Source organism: Dipodomys spectabilis, unplaced genomic scaffold (assembly GCF_019054845.1).
Source record: "Dipodomys spectabilis isolate Male_0828 unplaced genomic scaffold, ASM1905484v1 ptg000052l, whole genome shotgun sequence".
Lineage (NCBI taxonomy): Eukaryota > Metazoa > Chordata > Mammalia > Rodentia > Heteromyidae > Dipodomys > Dipodomys spectabilis.
In genome coordinates, this window is record NW_024870729.1 from 892,022 (window position 1) to 913,742 (window position 21,721).

At 39.0% G+C, this 21,721-nt stretch overlaps 1 protein-coding gene across 4 annotated transcripts in view; it reads left to right on the forward strand.

Annotated features, from left to right (window-relative positions):
- Tacc1 (transforming acidic coiled-coil containing protein 1) overlaps positions 1–21,721 on the forward strand; it is a 73,196-nt gene that overhangs the window by 43,976 nt on the left and 7,499 nt on the right. For 2 of the 4 annotated variants that reach the window (XM_042679489.1, XM_042679491.1), the window contains 7 exons: positions 1,851–2,058; positions 5,594–5,646; positions 11,449–11,574; positions 13,705–13,781; positions 15,067–15,110; positions 17,481–17,641; positions 18,695–18,801. In XM_042679489.1, coding sequence (XP_042535423.1) covers positions 1,851–2,058; positions 5,594–5,646; positions 11,449–11,574; positions 13,705–13,781; positions 15,067–15,110; positions 17,481–17,641; positions 18,695–18,801 — 776 coding nt within the window. The remainder of the gene's footprint in view (positions 1–1,850; positions 2,059–5,593; positions 5,647–11,448; positions 11,575–13,704; positions 13,782–15,066; positions 15,111–17,480; positions 17,642–18,694; positions 18,802–21,721) is intronic. The other 2 variants (XM_042679490.1, XM_042679492.1) reach the window with 1 other exon arrangement.

A 21,721-nucleotide genomic window follows, 5' to 3' on the forward strand; every position in this document is an offset into this window, starting at 1 on the left:
ACTATTGAGCAGCTGTTTAGCTGGGCATCAATAACTTATATCTGTAATCTGATCTTGGTTCAAGGCCAGCCAAGATAGAGAAGTTCCAGAGACCCCTTCTTAATCCTATAGCTTGGTGCTGTGGCCCACACCAGTCATCCTAAACTATGTGGGAGGTTGAGATTGGGAGGCCCATGGTTTCAGGTAAGCCCAAGAAGAAAAGTCTGAGAGACTCTTATCTTCACCAAGGGAAGCTGGACATGTAGTATGCCTGTGATCCCAGCAACTATGCAAAATCTAAAATAGATCTTGGTCCAAGTAGAATCCTGGCAGGAAACAAGACTGTATCTCATAAAGTAACCAGCAAAAAAACAGCTGAAGGCATGACTTAGCAGAACATTGTCTGGCAAACATGAGGCCCTGAATTCAAACCTCAGTGCTGTCCTCCCCACCAAAAAAGAAGACATATTTGTATACTTGAGAGGGAAAAAGAAATTGTGCATGCACACATGCGCTCCTCTGTCCTGGGGCTTAAACTTAGGACCTGGACACTGAGGTTTTTTTTATTCAAGGTTAGCTAGAAGCTCTCCACTTTGGCTTTTTGGTGGTTAAGTGGAGATAAGAGTCTTTTGGAGGGCTGGGAAGGTGGCTCAGTGGTAGAGTGCTTGCCTTGCATGCCTGAGGCCCTGGGTTCGATTCCTCAGCACCACATAAGAAAAAAGCCGGAAGTGAAGCTGTGGCTCAAGTGGTAGAGCGCTAGCCTTGAGCTGAAGAGCTGAAGGACAGCGCCCAGGCCCAGAGTTCAGACCCCACAACCGGACCCAAAAAAAAAAAAAAGAAAAGTCTTTTGGACTTCCCTGCATGGGCTGGCTTTGAACTGTGATCCTCAGATCCTAGCTTCTACTGAGGAGCTAGGATTACAGGCATGAGCTACTAATACCCAGCTGGTTGATGTACTTAAAAAAATAAGTCACCGGCTATCAAATTGCTGGAGTAACTTAAGTTTCATTAAGCAAGTATATTTAGAATATTCAACATATTATACCTTAGAGATTTAAAGGTAATTTATTCTCTTAAAGATGTTTAATTATTATAATTTAAAATGTTCTTATTCCAAAAAATTTTAGAAGTAACTTGAAAATTACATGGACTTTCAAAAATAATTAGGAGGTATATGTGCAAGAAAACTTGAAAACTATCGTTTTCAGTTGCTTAATTAAGCTTATAAATTTAAATTTGGACTAGAAAACACTATAACCCTAGCATTGTTGAAGGTAAGATGTGAGGATCAGAGTGCAAAGCCACCATGACCAAGCAACTCTGTGAGACTGTTATCTCCAATTAACCATCAAAGTGACGTGAAGCTGTGGCTGAACAGGTAGAGCACCAGCTGTGAATATAAAAAGCTAAAGTATAGCACCCAAGCCCTGAGTTCAAGCCCTAGTACTGACCCCCAAAAATTAATGAAAGGGTTAGACACCAGTGGCTCATGTCTGTAATCCTAGCTATTCAGGAAGTTGAAACCTAAAGATCAAGTTTTGAAGCCAGTCCAGGCTAGAGGCACAGCTCAAGTGATTAGAGTGCCAGTTATGAGCAAGGAAGCTGAAAGGATGCAAGGCCACTGAAATCAAACTCTAGTACTAGGAGAAAAAAAGCAAGAAAAGCTTGTGTTTTCAAACCACAGACCCAAGTTACAGAAGCAAGGTTCTAGGAAGCACCACAGTTCATAATTGGGACACCAGCTTTCTTCCCACTTTAGACCTGTATCTCATTAATTCTGTATCTGTATGGAATTGTGACTGCTTGCTCCATTGCTGATGTGTTCCATTATTTGCCTCCTAACTGGTAGTGTCTGTTCTTAAATTTGCCAGGATGAAGGAGCAGTGATCTCCCAGATTCCAGACATTTCTAACAGAGATGGTCATGCGACTGATGAGGAAAAACTGGCATCCACATCATGTGGTCAGAAATCATCTGGGGCCGAGGTGAAAGGTGAGCCAGAGGAAGACCTGGAGTACTTTGAATGTTCCAATGTTCCTGTGTCTACCATAAATCATACGTTTTCATCCTCAGAAGCAGGTATGGAAACATATCTTCGTCTTTCTAATATACATAAGCCTAGAAATGCCTGAAAGCTTAAAGCAGGAGGTACCCTAGAGAGATTAGAGAATTGGGTCACTTGAGGGATAGATTAGGATGCTGATCTATGCTTTGCAGTGGCAAAGCTTTTGTAGACAAAGCATGTCTACAGAAGATATGCAGCAAAGTATTATCCAAGGACTAGAGACATAGTTAAGTGTGGGAAGATGTTCAGGAGACACTGATTGAATTTCCCTGTAATTTTGCACTAAAATAGCCATATCAAGTATAGTGTCTTATAAATATGCTGTGCATTTGGCTTTTTTGCATTTAAGCTCATTTAACTCACAGAACTTGTAACAACTACCACTGTAGCACTACATATGAACATTGCTCTGAGTGCTTCATGTGATCCTCACTGGTTATGCTTTTCACCATTCTTCAAAGAGATAGAGTATGGCACAGAACTTAAGAAACTTGACCAATATTGCTTGGCTGGCATTGAAGAGGAAATGAGTATCTTTTTATGCCCATTGTAAAGTTCATTTCTGAGACCTCTATCATAAAAACAAGACTAATGGGAAAAAATGTACAAGCTAATATAAGGGCTTTTTTTTTTGAATTAGCATCTAATAACCTATTTCCAGGGGAAACATGCATCAAGGGAGATGGACAGAGAGACCTTCCTGCTTCTACTGCTTCCTCAAATGTTGAGGTGTTATATTTGGGGTAGTATGTTCTGAACACTGCTACTACTACCACAAGCTAAGCAGTATGCTTCCATGGCCTTTAACACCAATGCTTAAGTGTGAAGTGATTCTTTTCTCTTTTTTTTGTCGGTCATGGGGCTTGAACTCTGGGCCTGGGAGCTGTCCCTCAGCTCTTCAGCTCAAGGCAAGCACTTTACCACTTGAGCCACAACACCACTTCTGGTTTTCTGGTGGTTTATTGGAGATCTCTCAGACTTTCCTGCCCAGGCTGGCTTTGAACCTCAATCCTCAGATCTCAGCCTCTTGAATAGCTAGGATTACAGACATGAGCCACCAGCGCCTGGCAAAGTGATTATTTTCATCATATTAAGCTACTGTAAATTTACCTGTCACCAAATAGTAGGTTGACTTAATTGGTGTACATAAAATTCTTAACATTCTAATGAAATCTAGCCTTATTATATATAGCACTCCTGGCTTTTATACTTAGAATTTTTAAAGTCATAATCTGCCATCCAACAAGGGAAACATGGGAAGTTATTTCCTTGACCTCCCTATCCCCCAGGTATCAGTTTCCTATCTGTTAATGAGCTTTCTGTTGCTACAATTAATACCTGAGACAACCTACTTGTGAGCAATAAGGCTGATTTGGTTCATTGTTCTAGAATGAACATGATCAAGTGGACTTCTTGCTTTTAAGCCTCTGGTGAGGAAAGATCCTGTGGTTGAGCGGGACTGCTTACTTCATGGCCAGGAAGTAAAAGAAAGGGAAAGGGGCCTGGAGTCCCAAAATCTTCAAGGACAGGTACCTAGTGACCCAAAGACCTCTCCTGGTTCCCTCTTAAGAGTCCCATCACTTCCCAATAGGGCCACCCTTGTGACCAACCTTTTAACACATTGGACTTGGAGAAACATTCCAGATCCAAACAATAGAGCCACTCATAATAAAATAACTGTATCAGACACTGCCTAAATTTTTTTTCCCCAAAGCCTTGCTCACTACTGTCCTAAATACCTACTTTCTCAAGGTTAATCTTTAGTACTTTTGTGCGGCTTTTGTTTTTCCACATATCTGAAACATCTTTCTTTGCCATTTCTTACAAAAATTCTGCTATTTTTTTTTCAGGTGTGTCATGAATGTTCCTTGGATCCCACTGTACTCTCTGCTCTCACTACAATTTCTTCTATTCCCCTTGTAGAAAGGGGACTTAGAAATTCTCAAAGTCAGGGATGACTATGAGAGGCCTGCTTTTGTATTTCTTCTGGTACAAGTATATGGCAAAAAATATGGCAAATTTTTGAAGAAATTTCATGCATAGGAGTTATTAGAAACAGCTCTAATAGCTACAGTGCTATCCTCAATGTTGGTAAATTGGCTAGTTGTCTTTGGAACAGTGGTAACAGATTTAAACAAAGATGTTTGACTGTGACTACCTCTGTCCAAGGAGCAGGCAAAGGCTGTGGGTGATGGGTAGAGGGTTACCATTGGCTCTACTGTATGACTGTTTCCTGGAGAGATTCCAGGGAGAAGTGGGTCCTGATGGATAGGGACATAGTTTTCCAGGAAATGAGGAAGCACACAGCCTGGGAATGCCACGTTGGTAAAATGCTCACTGGCTTTCTTCATGTATAGGACAAGTAGGAATGGAGAGTGTAGTGAGGAATTTAGGGATGCTTTGAGAGATGTGAGTATTGAAATAATGGTCATATTTGTGTTTTAAACAATCATTGACTAAAACAATACCTATGTGAAGGATTGTGGCTTTAAATTTTGGTGTCATCTTTTTTTTGTTGTTGTTTTTGTTTTGGTCTGTCGGTTGTGGTACATTGTCCCTCTGCTCTTCAGCTGAAGGCAGGTGCTCTACCACAGCACCACTTCCAGTTTTCTGGTAGTTATTCGGAGATAAGAGTCTCGGGGAGTTTCCTGCCCTGGCTTTGAACCTTGATCCTCAGATCTCAGCCTCCTGAGTAGCTAGGATTACAGGTGTGAGTTACCAGCACCCAGCATTGGTATAGTTTTTTTTTTAATATCTTTATATTTTATTCAATGAGAACATAACCTGTTATTTTCTTTTTTTCTTATTTAATGTCACTTATTGTGATAAAGTAAAAAAAAAAAAAACAACTGATAAAACCAGTTAGGGGCTGGGAAGGTAGCTCAGTGATAGAGTGCTTGCCTTGCATGCATGAGGCCCTGGGTTCAATTCCTCAGCACCACATAAGCAGAAAAAGCCAGAAGTGAGGCTGTGGCTCAAGTGGTAGAGTGCTAGCCTTGAGCTGAAGAGCTCAGGGACAGCACCCATGCTCAGAGTTCAGGCCCCATGACTGACCAAAAAAAAAAAGAAAGAAAGAAAGAAAACCAGTTAGAAGAGTATTGATAGGATAATCAACACACTTTTTTAAGCTTGAAATTTAAAGCTTGTCATTTTTTGCTCCAGTAATTATATTGAGGGTGTCCTTCCAGGTTAGAATTTAAATTCATTCAGACTTGGAAACAAAATAGTGTCCAGTGAATTAGAATTTCCTTTTTCTGAAACAATTCCATGGTAATTACAACTCATGTGCTAAACTTTCAGTGGACACAAGGGGGCAGCCTAGTGCTTCTTTTTGCCAGAAGATTGACTGCATGCATTCTTCTGAAGTGTAAGTCTTTTAACATGGAACAAATAGGGCTCACTAGAATGCCAGTGCTCCTTTAAAATCTTGAAATGCTCTTGATGTGTTCATAGTAATTTTTGGCCTGCATGGAGTTCCTGAGCCTTTCATTAGGAAGGAAAGGAATCGATTTCTTGAGAAAATTAAAAGAATAACTTTCTGTGTTTTAGGCATAGAGAAAGAGACTTGCCAGAAGATGGAAAAAGATGGCTCCACTGTGCTTGTAAGTTCCTAAACTTGGAGGCATGGGGTGGAACTCAGATTTCTTTCAGTAATGGTTTTGAAGCCCATGTTAATTTGTTAAATTCTAATATATGTGCATATGTGTGTGTGTATATATATATATGTATATATATTATATAATGCAGCAGGTGTCTGATGACATGGCAGGGTGAGAAAGGCTGAATCTGAGATAAGTTAAAAACAAAATCTTTATTTTCTACTAAGCTTAGACTTGTAAAAGTAATACATAAAATCTATAAGCTACACACTGGTGATTCTTACCTGTAATACTAGATACTCAGGAGGCTAAGATCTAAGTATTGTGTTCAAAGCTAGTCTGGGCAGAAAAAAATCCATGATACTCTTCTCCAATTAACTATCAAAAATCCAAAAGTAAAGTGGAGGTATGGCTCAAGTGGTAGAGTGCTAGCCTTGGGCATTAAGGCTCAAGAACAGTGTCCAGACCCTGAATTCAAGTCCTAGGTTCGGCACATAAAAAAAAAAAAATCTTGTATATCTTTCACCCATTGTCTTAAATATTAGTTTTACACATGGCTATACATACACATATATAATATTACTTAGTTTCTTCACCTAAGGAATTTACAATTTATGCAAAATGTTTTATACAATAGCCATTAGTCATGTGGTGTTTTGTTTTAATGTCACTGGGGTGAAGAATCTAGGGTAAAATAACCTTTTCTTGAGCACAGGGCTAGTACCAGTCTTTTGAAAGATGATGGCAACTTTTAAAACAGTTTTACTGTTTCTAGGCTTGGTCTCTTACCTTTTGGCATAAGCTAGTTCCTTTTAAAGTTTGCCAAAAGTAACACTTCCTGGTATCTTCAGTATGTAAAAACAATGAAGGAATGATTAGAAAAGCTATACTGAGCAGACAAAACATTGTCTATGTGGTTACAAAATCAGGTGGTTTGCCAAGTACTTGAAACCAGCTCTTTTAAATATCCTGATTTATGATTTATGCATCTGTAAAGTGAACAACAGTACCTGTCTGCTTCATCAGGATAGCTGGGAGGAAAAGAGTAAAGGGTAATTGAAAGACTTAAGACTATAGTAAAGTAATGGTTTTTAGAAAGAATAGAAAGGAATACTAGAGTATACGCATCTCTAGAGCCAGATATTATATGTTGTGACTTCTTAGAAGCAATCTCATATGAACTTCCTGCCATAAATCAGTTTGTACTTCCTTAAAACTTTGAATAGACACTGTGTTAAGAAATTTCCATCTACGTGCAGGAGGTATAGCTTGCCTAGCATGCACAAAGGCTTAGGTTTGATCACCAGCACTGAAAACAAGAAATTTTAATCTTAAAAATGTTGAAGAAAGAGTTTGACAAAACGCTGAAACAAGGACACAGGATGACCCATTGCAACAATGATACCCACAAGACAGTATATTGGAAATGAACTTTACAGCTTGGGGGTAGGGAGGAGTGAGGAGGGTGGGGGAAGGAAGGGATAGTGGGAAAACAACATGGGAGGGGTAACAATGCTTGACCAGAAAGGTACTCATTACCTTACTCATGTAACTATAACTCCTCTGTACAGCATCTTTACAATAAAATAAGATTAAAAGAAAATCTGAGTTTGGCATGGGTGGTGCATCTGTAATCTTAGCCACTCAGGAGGCCTGAGAAGTCAGCTTGAGCAGAAAACCCTTGAGACTGCATCTCCAAAATAACCAGGAAAAAAACCTGGCTAAGTGCAATTAGTAGAGTACTGGCCCTGCAAGCAAACCAAGTGATCATGAGGCCCCTGAATTCAAACCTTGATACAGAGACACAGCGAGACACAGAAAAGAAATCTATGTTAATAACTACGTCTTTAAATGGTGAGCATTGAATCTCATCATTTCTTTCTTTCTTTTTTTTTTTTTTTTTCTGGTCATGGGGCCTCAACTCTAGGCCTGGGCGCTGTCGCAGCTCTTCAGCTCAAGGCTAGCACGCTACCACGTGAGCCACAGCCTCACTTCTGGCTTTTTCTGCTTATGTGGTGCTGAGGAATCAAACGCAGGGCCTCATGCATGCGAGGCAAGCACTCTACCACTGAGCTGCCTTCCCAGCCCTCATCTTTGCATTTTTTAGTGGCAGCATTTTTCACTTAGGAGTCTGCTTTTATTTATTTATTTTTTTAGAAGTCATAAACTTGAGTTTAGTTTTCTTGGTTCTCCAGCCATGTCTCAGTTAGACTAGCATATAGTACTGCTGTTCCAGTGACTCAAAGACAAAGGCTGAGATGAGCATGGCCAGCAAAGCACAGATTACTGATGCTAATGCTTCTACCCACTGCAAGGACATCAGAGTTAGTTTCTTGTCTTATTTTTGTTCACAGTAAGTTTGTAGCCAGGATACTACTGAATAGCCATCAAGACATATCTGTCTTAGTCCTTAAATCATAAGGGACCAGGAGAAAGAATAGGAAATAAGAAACTAGATCTTTTCAGAATATAATTGACTGATTCAGGCAGCTTCATTAAACATACGCTAGCTTCTGATGCAGTCCTAGAGATGACATGGCCAATTTTTGTGCTAGTAGATTCTAGGTACTTTTCACATTGTTTTTAAGCAGTAAGTCCTGGGAAACTGAAGAGTGGCTAAAATAGGTCACAGTATAAATCCTACCTCAACCACCTTATGACATCATTCTTCATAGAAATAGAAAATTAAAATCCTAAAATTAATATGGAAATATAAAAGACCAGATAGCCAAAAAAACAATCCTAAGCAATGCTTGGAGGTATCACGATATCTAACTTTTACTTATATGACAGAACTATAGTTAAAAAAAAAAAGCATTATACTGGTACATGGTCTTTTCCATGTAGATGAATGGAATAGAATATTAGACCCAGAAATAAGTCAATAAATAAACTCAGGGCCTGGACACTGTCCTTGAACTTTTTTGCTTAAGGCTAGGATTGTACCACTTGAGCCACAGCTCCACTTCCAGCTTTTTTGGTAGTTAGTTGGAAATAAGACTCTCATGGACTTTTCTGCCCAGACTGGCTTCAAAGCATGATCCTTAGGCAGACATTGGTGGTTCATGCCTGTAATCTTAGCTACTCAGGAGGCTGAGATCTCAGGATTGCAGTTCAAAGCTGGCCCAGGCAGGAAAGTCCGTGAGACTCTTATCTCCAAGTAGCCACCAGAAAACCGGAAATGACACTGTGGCTCAAGTAGTAGAGCGCTTGCCCTGAGCTGAAGAGCTGAGGTACAGCGCCCAGGCCCAGAGTTCAAACCCTCCAATCGACCAAAAAAAAACACAGTCCTCAGATCTCACCCTCCTGGGTAGCTAGGGTTACAAACATGAGCTAACAGCTACAGGCCTGGACATTTGTTGGTATTGTTTTCTTGGAGATAGCCATCCTTAATAAGTGATTTTGGTATAGCTTTGATTGGTGTTTCCTTTATGGCAAAGTATGTTGAACATTTTTTCATGTATTTGTTCAATTCATTTGCCCATTTATTTATTGGATTATGTGTTCCAGTGTCATTGGAATTTTGATGAGAATTACTTTGAGTCTGTATTTTGCCCATCAATGGACATTGGATGTCCTTCCATCTTCAAGAAGAGGGTTTTCTTAATTTTCTTTTTTCGGTATTTCTTGTGGAAGTCTTTCATCTCCTTGGTTAGATTTTTGTTTGTTTTTGTTTGTTTTTGCCGGTCATGGGGCCTGAACTCTGGGCCTGGACGCTGTCCCTCAGCTCTTCAGCTCAAGGCTAGCACCCTACCACTTTAGCCAGAGCACCACTTCCAGCTTTTTCTGATTATGTGGTGCTGAGGAATCGGACCCAGGGCCTCATGCATGCAAGGCAAGCACTCTACCACTGAGCCACCTTCCCAGCCCCTCCTTGGTTAGATTTAGTCCTAGGATTTTTATTTTAGTGTTTTGAGTTTTTGTTGTTGTTTTCTTCATTTTTGCTATTGTGAATGGGATTGTTTTCCTGGTTTCTTTTCCTCAGGGTAATTGTTATTGGTATAGGTAAGCTTTTTTTTTTTTATCTTTTCTTTTTTTTTTCTTTTTTTTGCCAGTCCTGGGGCTTGAACTGTAGGCCTACGTCCCTGAGCTTTTATGCTCAAGGCCAATGCTCTACCACTTGAGACACAGCTCCACTTTCAGTTTTTTTTTTTGTAGTTTAGTGGTGATAAGAGTCTTATGGACTTTACTGCCCGGGCTGGCCTCAAACCACGATCTTCAGATCTCAGCCTCCTGAGTAGCAAGTATTACAGGTATAAGCCACTGGCACCCAGCAAAAAACTGTTGATTTCTATATATATATATTTGTATTCTCTACTTTGCTGAAAGTGTTTATCAGATCTCAGAGTTTTCTGGTAGAACAATAGGAAAGTTTCTTGATAGGAAGCCAAGCACAAGCTGACTCCCATGTCCAGAGCTATGTTGGCTATCTATAAATTACTTCAAAACTTAGTGGCTTAAAACAACAAACATTTATTATTTCATTGTTCCTACAGGTTAGGAACCTTGGGATAGTGTTGCTGGGTCCTCTCACCAAGGACCTCCCACAATCAAGCTGTTGACAAAGCTGTAGTTGACTCTAAACTTGACGTAGGGTAGATTCACTTTCAGGCTCACTCAAATCATTCTTGGTCACATGGGCCTTTCCATAGAGCCTCTCAATACATAGAAGCCACAGTCATTATGCAACCTATTTTCAAAAATGATATCTCTAGGGGCTAGGAAGGTGGCTCAGTGGTAGAGTGCTTGCCTTGCATGGATGAGGCCCTGTGTTCGATTCCTCAGTATCACATAAGCAGAAAAAGCTGGAAGTGGCGCTTTGGCTCAAGTGGTAGAGCACTAGCCTTGAGCTGAATTGCTCATGGACAATGCCCAAGCCCAGAGTTCAGGCTCCACAACTGACAAAAAAAAATAGTATCATTAGGATATGGCTAAAGTCATGTGAATCCAGATTCATAAAGATTCATAAAGTCACTGAATCCAGATTCCACCCAAAAGGGAGAGATTACACAAGACAATTAGTGCTAGTGACAGAGGCTTTCACCACAAATACCTTCTGGTTCTTGTAGTAGAACTATGCCAACATAGAAAAAGAGGTTCTGGGGTATTCTTGGACAGCTTGAGCTGTCCTCCCACAAATGTTGCAGGAAAATGGGCCCTTTCAGCTGGTAGCTCCTGTCTTTATTCTGTGAACTGAGTTTCTATGGCTGAGATCTGTGAAGATGTATGCTAAAATTGTATGTGTGTGTGTGTATGTAGCATTTAGAGAGTAGATGAAGCTATAACAATTTTGGATTTGGACTTGGTTCAAATAAGATAGTAGACAATGAACTGATTATAAATTAGCAACTAACCTATCAGTATACTTCCATTTTAGAGTATTAAGATTATCCCCAGTCATTTTGGCATTTGGATATTCTCCAACTAATCATACATGTATATAAAACTTCTCAGCTTTTTCACTCATGGCAGTACTCTACTACCTGAGCCACACTTCCACTTCCAGCTTTTTGCTTGTTACTTGGAGATGAGTCTTGGATTTGTCTACTGGGCTAACTTTGAACTGAGATTTTTCAGATCTCAGCTAGCGTAGCTAGGTTATTGGCTTGATTCACTGGTGCCAGACTAGAACCATATTTCTTTATATGATACTGTAGCTAGATTATTTTAGAGCTATCCTCCTATTCCTTCTGCAAGCACATTTTTAAGAGGTGTTGTGAATTTTGTAATAAGGAAGTTTTTGAAAGATACTTAAGTGTTAAATAAGCAAAAGCTGAAACTATCAACTATTATCTTTCCCCACAGGGAATGTTTGAGTCTTCTGCAGACAAGGCCCCAGTATCCGTAGAGTGTGGAGGTGAGAGTCCCCTGGATGGGATCTGCCTAAGCGAATCTGATAAGACAGCCGTGCTCACCTTGATCAGAGAAGAGGTAAAGATGTACTTGTTTTGTCTGCTTGTCACTCTGGTTCTTTACAAAGCCCAAATTCCATCTGCTGGCTCAAGTTGCTTCAGCCTGCAAGTTATTACCCCTGCAGCAGATGAGCTCACATAAAAGGCTCCCTATAAAAATCAGTGCTGTGCACGAGTCCTGACATGCTGGAATTCAGTAAAAGCTGATCTCTGAATCACACCTAAGACTTCTGTATACTTTATCTGTTATTCTGAATTGCTAAACTTTATTAACTGATCCATTGTGAAGAGGATACATGCTCATGGCTAAGAATGATTTAAATTCTAGGCTTGTAACAATGTTAAAATGTTCCCTGATCCATCTCTTCTTTAAATAATTCAGTTCCTGTTTAGGATATAGATGATTGCTATGCTTCCAGGTCACCGAAAATTAGTAAAGGCACTGTTATGTATCGGTTACCACTTCCAGTCTATTATATTTCTATGCTATATTTTACTTGTTTGGTTTATGTGTTTCTTAAAGATTCTCCCCCACCTTTTAAAGAAGTCCTAGCAATTTTATTTTTACAGCTTTGACAAAAGTAGTTAAGTATCTCTCCTCTAGATCTTTCAAAGCTTTCTATGGAGCTGACTCAGATGGTAGAGCACTTGCCTAGAAAGCACAAGTCCCGGGCTGGGAAGGTGGCTAGTGGTAGAGCACTTGCCTTGCATGCATGAGGCTGGGTTCAATTCCTCAGCGCCACATAAACAAAAAGAAAAAAGCCGGAAGTGGCGCTGTGGCTCAAGTGGTAGAGAGCTAGCCTTGAGCTGAAGAGCTGAGGGACAGCGCCCAGGCCCAGAGTTCAGGCCCCACGACCGGACCCAAAGAAAAAAAAAAAGAAAGCACAAGTCCCTGAATCCACTATGTATAATAGCATTATGCTGGCAATAGGGGATTACTTCTGATCCTATGATCAAAACTTGGAAATACTAGTCAAAAGGCTCCCCTCCCCACTCATTCCATCTTACAAATGAGGGAAATGACTTCATCTTCTTCAGGAGAGTTAGGCTATGAGATGAACACAATGGATCAAAGTAAAGATGTGCTTGGTCACCTAAAGCACACAGATGGCTTCTTGATTCTTGAGATCCTTACTGAAAGCTGTAAAAGGGAGAATACAGGAAGAACAAAGCATGATAAGGAAGTGTAGTGAAAGGTAGGAATGGTCCTGTAAAAACAGAATTGAGGTTCTTTCCATTTAGCAAGAACATCCCAAGTATGAACAAGGTCCTACCTGAACTGATGGAGCTCATGGTGGTATGCATCCTGAACCCGCATCTGACTCCATTCTTTCAAAAATCTCTCTCTCTGTATTCCCCCTCCCCTATTTCTCTTCTTTTATTCTGGTACTGGGGCTTGAACTCAGCCTGAGTGCTGTCCCTTAGCATCTTCATTCAAGGATGGCACTCTACCATTTGAGCTCCACTTTGAGCTTTTGCTGGTTAATTGGAAATAAGAGTATCACAGATTTTCCTGCTGGGGCTAGATTTGAACCACTGTCCTCAGATCTCAGTCTTCTGAGTAGCTAGGATTACAGGCTACCAGCACCCAGATGTGTCTTTATTAGTATATGTTTTAGAAGAGAGCTTTCATTGTGATATGTATACAATGTATCCCAGACAACTCCCCCCACTTTTTTACTCTACCCATTTCCTCCTCCCCCTTTTAAAAACAATTTTAACAGGTTTTATTGTTCTACTTTTCAAATATGCAAATAAACTATATCCTCTTACTGCATTTCAAGCAATTAGAAATCTCTATCTGCTGCTGGGGCATTGTACATTGCTGTAATCCTAGTATTTTGAAGGCTGAGACAGGATGATCAAGAGTTTATACTTAGTGAGACTTTGTCTCAAAACAGATTCAAAATGAAACAAAAGCAAATTTACATAGGTTGTAAATATTACATTAGTTTTTGGGAACTATTCCACAACTTTCCATGGTGGCTCTGTTCCAGTGTCCTGAGACTACTTTTCCAACTGTTTATGAACATTATAGATAGATACCCCTAATGTCAGTGGAACATATTGTATCTTATTTTTAGTCTCTAATCTCAGATTCAAAGTGTGATAGATTGTTCAGGTAATACCAGACTCTATTATAATCTAGATAATCACTAAAGAGATTGAAGCAAATGAATGGAAGAAAAAATACGAAGAAACCCGACAAGAAGTCTTGGAGATGAGGTTAGTCTGGAGGTGGGGGGTGGGGGTTGGTGCCTTTGTGCTTTGTTAGATGTGATACAGAAGTGTTTGCATAAAAGCCAACTGCTGACAACTTGCTTTATTGTCTGCCCCTTGAGAATGTCCTTGTGTAGGTTGTTACCTGACTAGTCACATATTCAAATGTAGCTTATTTGAGTTACCAGACAACTATATGTAAGCAGAATCACATAATTCTTGTCTTTTTAAAAGAATCAATATAAATATATACAAAAATAGCCAATTAGAATACAGGGTAATAAGATTTATTTATCTATTGATATATTGATTATATGATACATTTAATTTTGGAAACAATAATTTGTAAAGGTTAGTTATACAGGGTAGCTTCAAATTACATGATCAAACTTTAAAACGCTGGTTAACAGGAAATAAAATTAACTTTTAAGTTGAAATCTTTCTGTTTTTTTGAGCCATTAAATAATTAAAGATAGCATCAAGGAAGCTCTCTTCTTATTCTACACAGCCAGCACTTTTGTCAATAAAATGTTTATTACTTTTAACCTGTGGTTCTTGTACTACTTGGTTTGGGAGTATTTCCTGGGTATTAGGCCTTTTATGATGCCCAACATGGTAGACACACAGTAAGGACCAAGCAAAGAGTAGTCATTCTCATTGAGGCGGCCACAGAAAGAGCACTACACTGGGCAGGATGAGAGTACAGTGTTGCACTTTACTATTGAAAGATAAACCTGAGTGAGTGATCTTTATTAAAGTTTTTGAATAAGACTTAGAATGAGAACACAAAACTAGAAACTAAATCAGAGAGCACAGGGTAGATTAGGGCCAGGAAAGCCTGAACTCAGATGTCTGAGTCTCCTAGGAAAAGCCATGAAGAATATCTTTAATTTATAAAAGATTCATTTGTTGTAGGACACACACACACACAGATTGATTAGTATAAGTAGAATTAAGCTGCTGTCTTGGGGTATTTAGATAATAGATTGAAAAAGGGAATGTTCTGGTTTCTACAAATAGAGTAAAAGACTTATGAAAAGCAAAATCTTAAGAAAAGCCTTTTATGACTAGGGTGTAGCTGATAGTGGACCACCGATTTAGCCTATTTGAGGCTGCTTCTGGCAGAGAACATATTTGAAGTTTAGTAAATGTTATGTAAGGAAAACAAAAGAAGGGTACAAAACAAGTGGGTTATGTAAATTGTCCGTATATGTTAATGAGTTAGTTTGGGACAGTATTCCTCTTCCATTGTTTGAAAATTCTCTTCTGATACTGTTTTTTTTTCCCTTAGGAAAATTGTGGCTGAATATGAAAAGACCATTGCCCAAATGATTGGTAAGGGGAAAGACTTTTTCCTAGGACATGAGCTGTGGAGCCTGCCTTAGCCACAACTCTGTACCACAGACATTTGTTCTTAGTTTGGGAGGTGAGGGGTGGGACAAGATCAGGACTCTTGTAGGTTCTTGTGTCTGGCAAGGGACTATTCCTCTTAGTCCCTTCTCACTTCATCCTCACATGGTGTCCAGGAGAGCTAGCTTGCTCTGTTGAGTCTCTTTTTAAATTGATATATAAAAATGATTATGGGGGTCTGGAAAGGTGGCTTAGTGGTAGAGTGCTTGCCATGAAGCCCTCATTACCACATAAGCAAAAAATAAATAAAAGAAATAATATTGAAAGAGAAAAATTATTTTTTAAAATGAGTATAGGACATAGTGTGATAAGTTGATTCATAAATACTATATGTATAATCAAATCATGGTAATTTACCTTTTCTTCTTCTTGAATATTTAGCATTTTTTTGTATTGGTAGGCAATTGCTCTGCTCTTGTCTAGTTCTTTATAAAACATAAATTCTTAAAAGCGATAGCCATCTTGCAATAGTATAAAACACTGGCTTATTCCTCCTACATTTTGGAGGCTTGTTACCCACCTTCCTCTGTCTCTCACCCTCACAACCTTTTCCAACCTCCACTAACTAGTACTCTTGCATCTACCTTTATGAGATCAGCTCATTTAACCTCCACAGATCACTGAAAATGTTCATTGCCTGTCTGTGCCTGGCTTATTTCACTTAACATAATTTTCTTTGATCTAGGGTTTGAGGGACAGGAATGGACCAAGATAAGACCACCAGAGACCTACTTCCTTCCCTCAGGCCCTATCTCCCAAAATTTCCACCACTTCCCAAAATAGTGCTACCAGCTGGAAAACAAGTATTCACTTTAGAAGCCAATGGGTGAAAGTTCTTATTCACACTATAACAACTCCTTACATACCACAAATACTCTGTCACTTTGGGGATTTATTTTCAACATACAGATAGAAATAGAGGGTAGGGAGCATAAACATTTAGGGGAAACCATAATAGGTATTTTCTATACAGTTATAGCAAACACTGAATCAATGAAAACAAACACATGGCTTCTAGGGACATGGCTTCTAGGGAAGATATAAGGCTAGTTTCCTGCAAGTTCTGCAATTCATCAATTGATTAATACATAGCTTTATCTTATTTGTGTTTCTATTTACAGAGGCCTCACTTTAATATAGATTTTTTTAATTGTAAAAATACTGTACAGAGGGGTTACAATTACATGGGCAAGATAATGAGTACATTTCTTATCAAGCATTGTAGCCTCCTCCTTTGTTTCCCCTTCCCATCCCATCCTCCCCCTAATATAGATTGTTGACTCATTAACATTGAACTTCTAGCTAGCCAGCAGTGCTTTAACTTGTGTGAAGGAAGTTTACATATCCCAAGGCACGTCCTAGCCTTCTCATGCTTAGGAAACACCAGACAACATTTCAGAATCACTTTTGAGGCCACTTTAAACAGCATCACCAACAGAAATGCAGATCTGTGGCATCAAAGAGACTACAGCAAGGATATTTGTTTATAGTGTGAACCAACAAGGCAGAGCATAGTCTTCATCCTCGCATTTGAAAGTGTCCATTAAGTGAATACAGATTTTAATTACAGGTCCACAAATAATTACAGAAGTCTGAGTGTTGATTTGGCGATTACAAGTAAATTTTAGTAAGTAAGCAAAGTTTCAGGAATAGACTGTTAGTAATCAGAATCTGCTGTACTTTGGTTCTTTGGAGTTTTCTGTTGTTGGAGTTTTTTTCCTTTGTTTTTGTCTCTGTAGAAAAGCCCTCCATAGCAGGCACTAACCTGTGTGTGGAGTGAGTCCTTTGTTTTGCAAGTTCAGATTTCCCCCATCAGACTCAGTAGTACCTCTCTTGTGTTGCATTTGGAGCCTCTTCTAGTGGCTGTTGTAAAGACTGGCTTCCTAAATTAAATCAGGTCTGATCGTCCGCACTAAAGAACTGAAATGACACTTTCTATTATCCACATCACCAGCTGCTTCACAGCTCAGCTTTGGCTATGGCTATCTAATCTCTAGAATATTCTCCAAGTAGCTGCATGCTTATTTGCCCTCAGTTACTTAAGGTCTCTATCCAAATCTCCTCTTGAGAGAGATTACTGTATAGATGATCACTTCTCCCTCCTATTCCTCTTGCCTTACTTTGCTTTTCCCATCACTGATCACTTCATATTTCCCTCTTAGAATATAAGTCTTTGGGAGGGGGGATTTTGTTACACCCATGGCTATGTCCCCACCACTGAGGCAGAAGGCAGACTCTGACCAAGATGCTTGACTATTGACTAAAGAAGCTGTCACTTTAAATTGTGATTCCCAGAAGATGAACAGAGGACAAGCATGACCTCTCAGAAGAGCTTTCAGCAGCTGACAATGGAGAAGGAGCAGGCCCTGGCTGACCTGAACTCTGTGGAAAGGTCCCTTTCTGATCTCTTCAGAAGATACGAGAACCTGAAAGGTGTGCTGGAAGGCTTCAAGAAGGTAGGCTGTTCTTTTCCACCTGTCTATTGGCCAGTGGTATGGTTTCTTGGTAATGGGTCAGCATATATGTCAAGGACTGGTAGCCTTCCACAGGAAGCTCAGTGCATGTTGGCCTTAAATTTTCTAATTACAGTAAAGCTCCATTTTTTTTTTCTTTCTCTCTCTCTGATGTCTGGCTGATAGGTTGGAATGTCTTTCTCATTCTACTGGGTAAAGCCAGTGATCCCCACATATAACCAGAGTATGTACAGTGAACAAAAACTGGAGTCCTCAGATCTTAGGATCCTAGACATGTTCTTTTTCATTATTCATCCTTCCAATATTAGAAAAAGTAGAAGGGATTATACTTAGATTTGAAAAAAATTAATGTTGCATATTAGAGAAGAAATTCAGTAATCATTTAGTTGCATGTTTTTGATGACAATTTACAAGCAGTGAAAAAAATTTTTTTTTCTGATGGCAGCTATTGTTCCCAGGCTTTACAATTCTTTATTTTCATATTAAAGTAAAACCTCTGTGTAACTACTTAAAGACAACTAAAAAATGTTAAAGAACAGCTCATACTTGTAACAGCACTCATGACACTGAGGCTGGGGAATCGAGGACAGCTGGGGCTACTTAGTAAGATTCCATCTTAGAAAACCAAAAATATGGGGCTGGGAAGGTGGCTCAGTGGTAGAGTGCTTGCCTTGCATGCATGAGGCCCTGGGTTCAATTCCTCAGCACCACATAAGCAGAAAAACCTGGAAGTGGCACTGTGGGCTCAAGTGGTAGAGTGCTGGCTTTGAGCTGAAGAGTTCAGGGACAGCATTCAGGCCCCATGACCGACAAAAAAAAAACAAAACCAAAAATATTTTTTGAATAAAAATGAGACTAGCCACATTATATAATATGGGGATCAAGCTACTGTTCAATATTAGTAAATGAACTATATTGAAAATTCAGACATTAGGAAAGTAAATTAGTGATGTTTTACCATTGAAAAAACAGATACATGGTACATTGGTTGTATAAGAAAAAGATATGTTTGTTTTAATTTTTACCTTGAAACAGAATGAAGAAGCCTTGAAAAAATGTGCTCAGGATTACTTAGCCAGAGTAAAACAAGAGGAACAGCGATACCAGGCCCTGAAAATCCATGCAGAAGAAAAACTAGACAAGTAAGCATGTGTGAATTTGAGTTTCACTTTTCATAATATTGTGGAAAAACTGGTAGAGGCAGAAACTTTATTTTTCATCTGAAAAATAATATATGCTTGTACATTTTACTATTTGGATTACTATTTGTAAAACTATAATTCAAAACACTAAAATTGTTTTACATCTTTACGTTTGTGTGTATGTGTGTGTAATGTTTCATTTGAACATTACAAAGTGTAAAAAGGCATACAACTCAGCTTTTTATCCTGATTGGCTTCTACTAGAGTGTCATAGCTTTTGCTCCTTAGAGATGGGAACATCTGGTCAGAGGGCTGTGTAGGCCTAAGAAATTATTTGGTACATAATGGGACAGACAAGTATGCTCTTGCATCTACCTGTATTGATAATTTAGTATGCCCTGTGAATGTTACAAATATCCAAATGGCTCTTGGCAGAAAGAAGTTCCCTACTTCTGCTGATTGCTGATACCCCTTGGTAATCAGTGTTAATTTCTGTTTTTCCTTCTAAATACACATTTCTTCCTCTTTTAAATTGTGTGTGTATGTGCAGGGGTGTGTGTGTGTGTGTGTGTGTGTGTGTGTGTGTGTGTGTGTGTGTGTGTGCAGGGGTGTGTGTGTGTGTGTGTTTGTGTGTGGTGGTAAGGATTGAATACAGGATTTTGTACATATTAGACAAGTTCTATCACTGAACTATTCTAGCCCTTCTCTTCCAAGGGATAACGGCATCCCTTGCTTTTTCTTTGCATAGTAATATAATTTTGAAAATATTGTAGTATCAATCCATGAGGAACTTCCATATAGCATTCTGTTACTGAAATGTATCATTTATTTAACAAATCCCTCTTGATGAACATTAAAAATTTGTCTACTACAATGATGCAGGAAAATGCTGTAGATTACTCTTTTGCATGCAAAAGTTCCTTATGGATTGGTACAGAAATATTAACATTGTTAACTTGAGCCACATGTCCTTTTTGTAAGTAGCAAATTATCAGTCTTTTCTTTTGTCAGTTTCTGAATTCCATGTCATAGTAACAAAGAGCTTCCCTGTGAAAAATGCCTTTTTTTTTTTTGATGTTCAATCTTCAAACGATTGAGTATTCTATTTGTCTCCCATTCATTTTCTATTCATCTACCCCTCTTTACCCCACCCTCCAAGGTATACTTTAGCTTCATGATTAATTTTTTTTAAATTTTTTATGCAAGTCCTGGGGCTTGAACTCAAGACCTAGCCACTCTTCCTGAGCTTTTGTGCTCAAGGCTAGCACTGTACCACTTGAGCCTCCACTCCACTTCTGGCTTTTTTGGTGCTTAATTGGAGATAAGAGTGCCATAGACTTTCCTGACCAGGTAGGCTTGGAATCTTGATCCTTAGATCTCAGCTTTCTGAATAGCTAGGATCACAGGTGTGAGCCACTAGCACCTGGCCTGGCTCAATTTTTTTATTCCTTAAGTTCAATAAATTTAAAAAAGTTTATCCCAGGAAGTAAGAGCTTTATTTTTTTCTAAAAAGGAACACGTATTTGTTCATTTTTCTATAAATAGTCCTTTTATAAAAAACTTTTTTCTACTTCCATAGGTTCCATCATTGTATATGTTTATTGTATTTATTGTGTATTCTGTTCTTTTATGTCTTTACAAATAGTACTCAAAATGATTTAGAATCCTTTGTCTACTTGTACTTAAAATATATATATGTGTATATATATATATATATATATATATATATGTAAAATACTGGAGTTACTATACAGATTTTTTTATTTATCATAAGTCAAAGCCATTTTACCATTTTACTTAACCAAGTGCAAGAGTTTCATGGCTGTAATCCTAGCTACTCAGGAGGCTGAGGTCTGAGGATCACAGTTCGATGTTAGCCCAGACAGAAAGGTCTGTGAGACTGTTACTTTCAATAACCACCAAAAAGTTAGAAGTTAAGCTGTGGCTCAGGCAGTAGAGTGCCAGTCTTCAACAACAAAGCTAAGGGAGAATGTACTGGCCCTGAGTTAAGCTTCAGTACCAGCACATGTGTGCGCATGCACGCGTGCGCACGGACACACACACACACACACACACACACACACACACACACATACATGAACATTTAGTTTAATTCTTTTTATTAAGTGGTAAGACTATAATAATATTTTTTTAAATTGTTGGGCATGTAGATAGTTTCACTTTTTTTTTTTTTGCCAGTCCTGGGCTTGAACTCTGGGCCTGGGCACTGCCCCTGAGCTCTTCAGCTCAAAGCAAGCACTCTACCACTTGAGCCACAGTGCCACTTCTGGCTTTTTCTGCTTATGTGGTGCTGAGGAATTGAACCCAGGGCCTCATGCATGCAAGGCAAGCGCTCTATCACTGAGCCACCTTCCCAGCCCAGTTTCACATTATTGTTATAAACAGTGGTACAGTAAGTAAGCCAAGAGTATTTCTGTGAATAAATAACTGAAAGTGTAGAATTTGCTGGGACAGAAGGTGTGTACTTTATACTAAGGGCCTCACATTTAGCAGGCAAGTACTCTACCACTAGAGCCACTTTCCTGGGTCTAAATGTTTTAAGTTGTCTTGGTTCTCACCTTTCAGCCCCCCACAAAAGACAGTTTTTATCCTTCTCATGAGCACATGACTCTGTTTCTTTGTATCTCCATCAATACAGGGCAAGATCATTCTTGTTCATTTTTACTAGTCCAATGAACTTTTCAAATTCATCATCTGGAAACAGTGTGTAGTTCAGTGGTAGAGTTGATAGCATTAGGGAGACCCAAGATTCAACCCCTAATACCAAAAATGTAAGAGAGAGATTTTTGTCTTTAATTTGAATGTCTCTGATTACTAGCAACGTTTTTGCTATCCTTTAATCGGTTAACAGGCTTTTTATCAACTGACATTTATGGTTTTTAAGATTTCCTTTTGTATC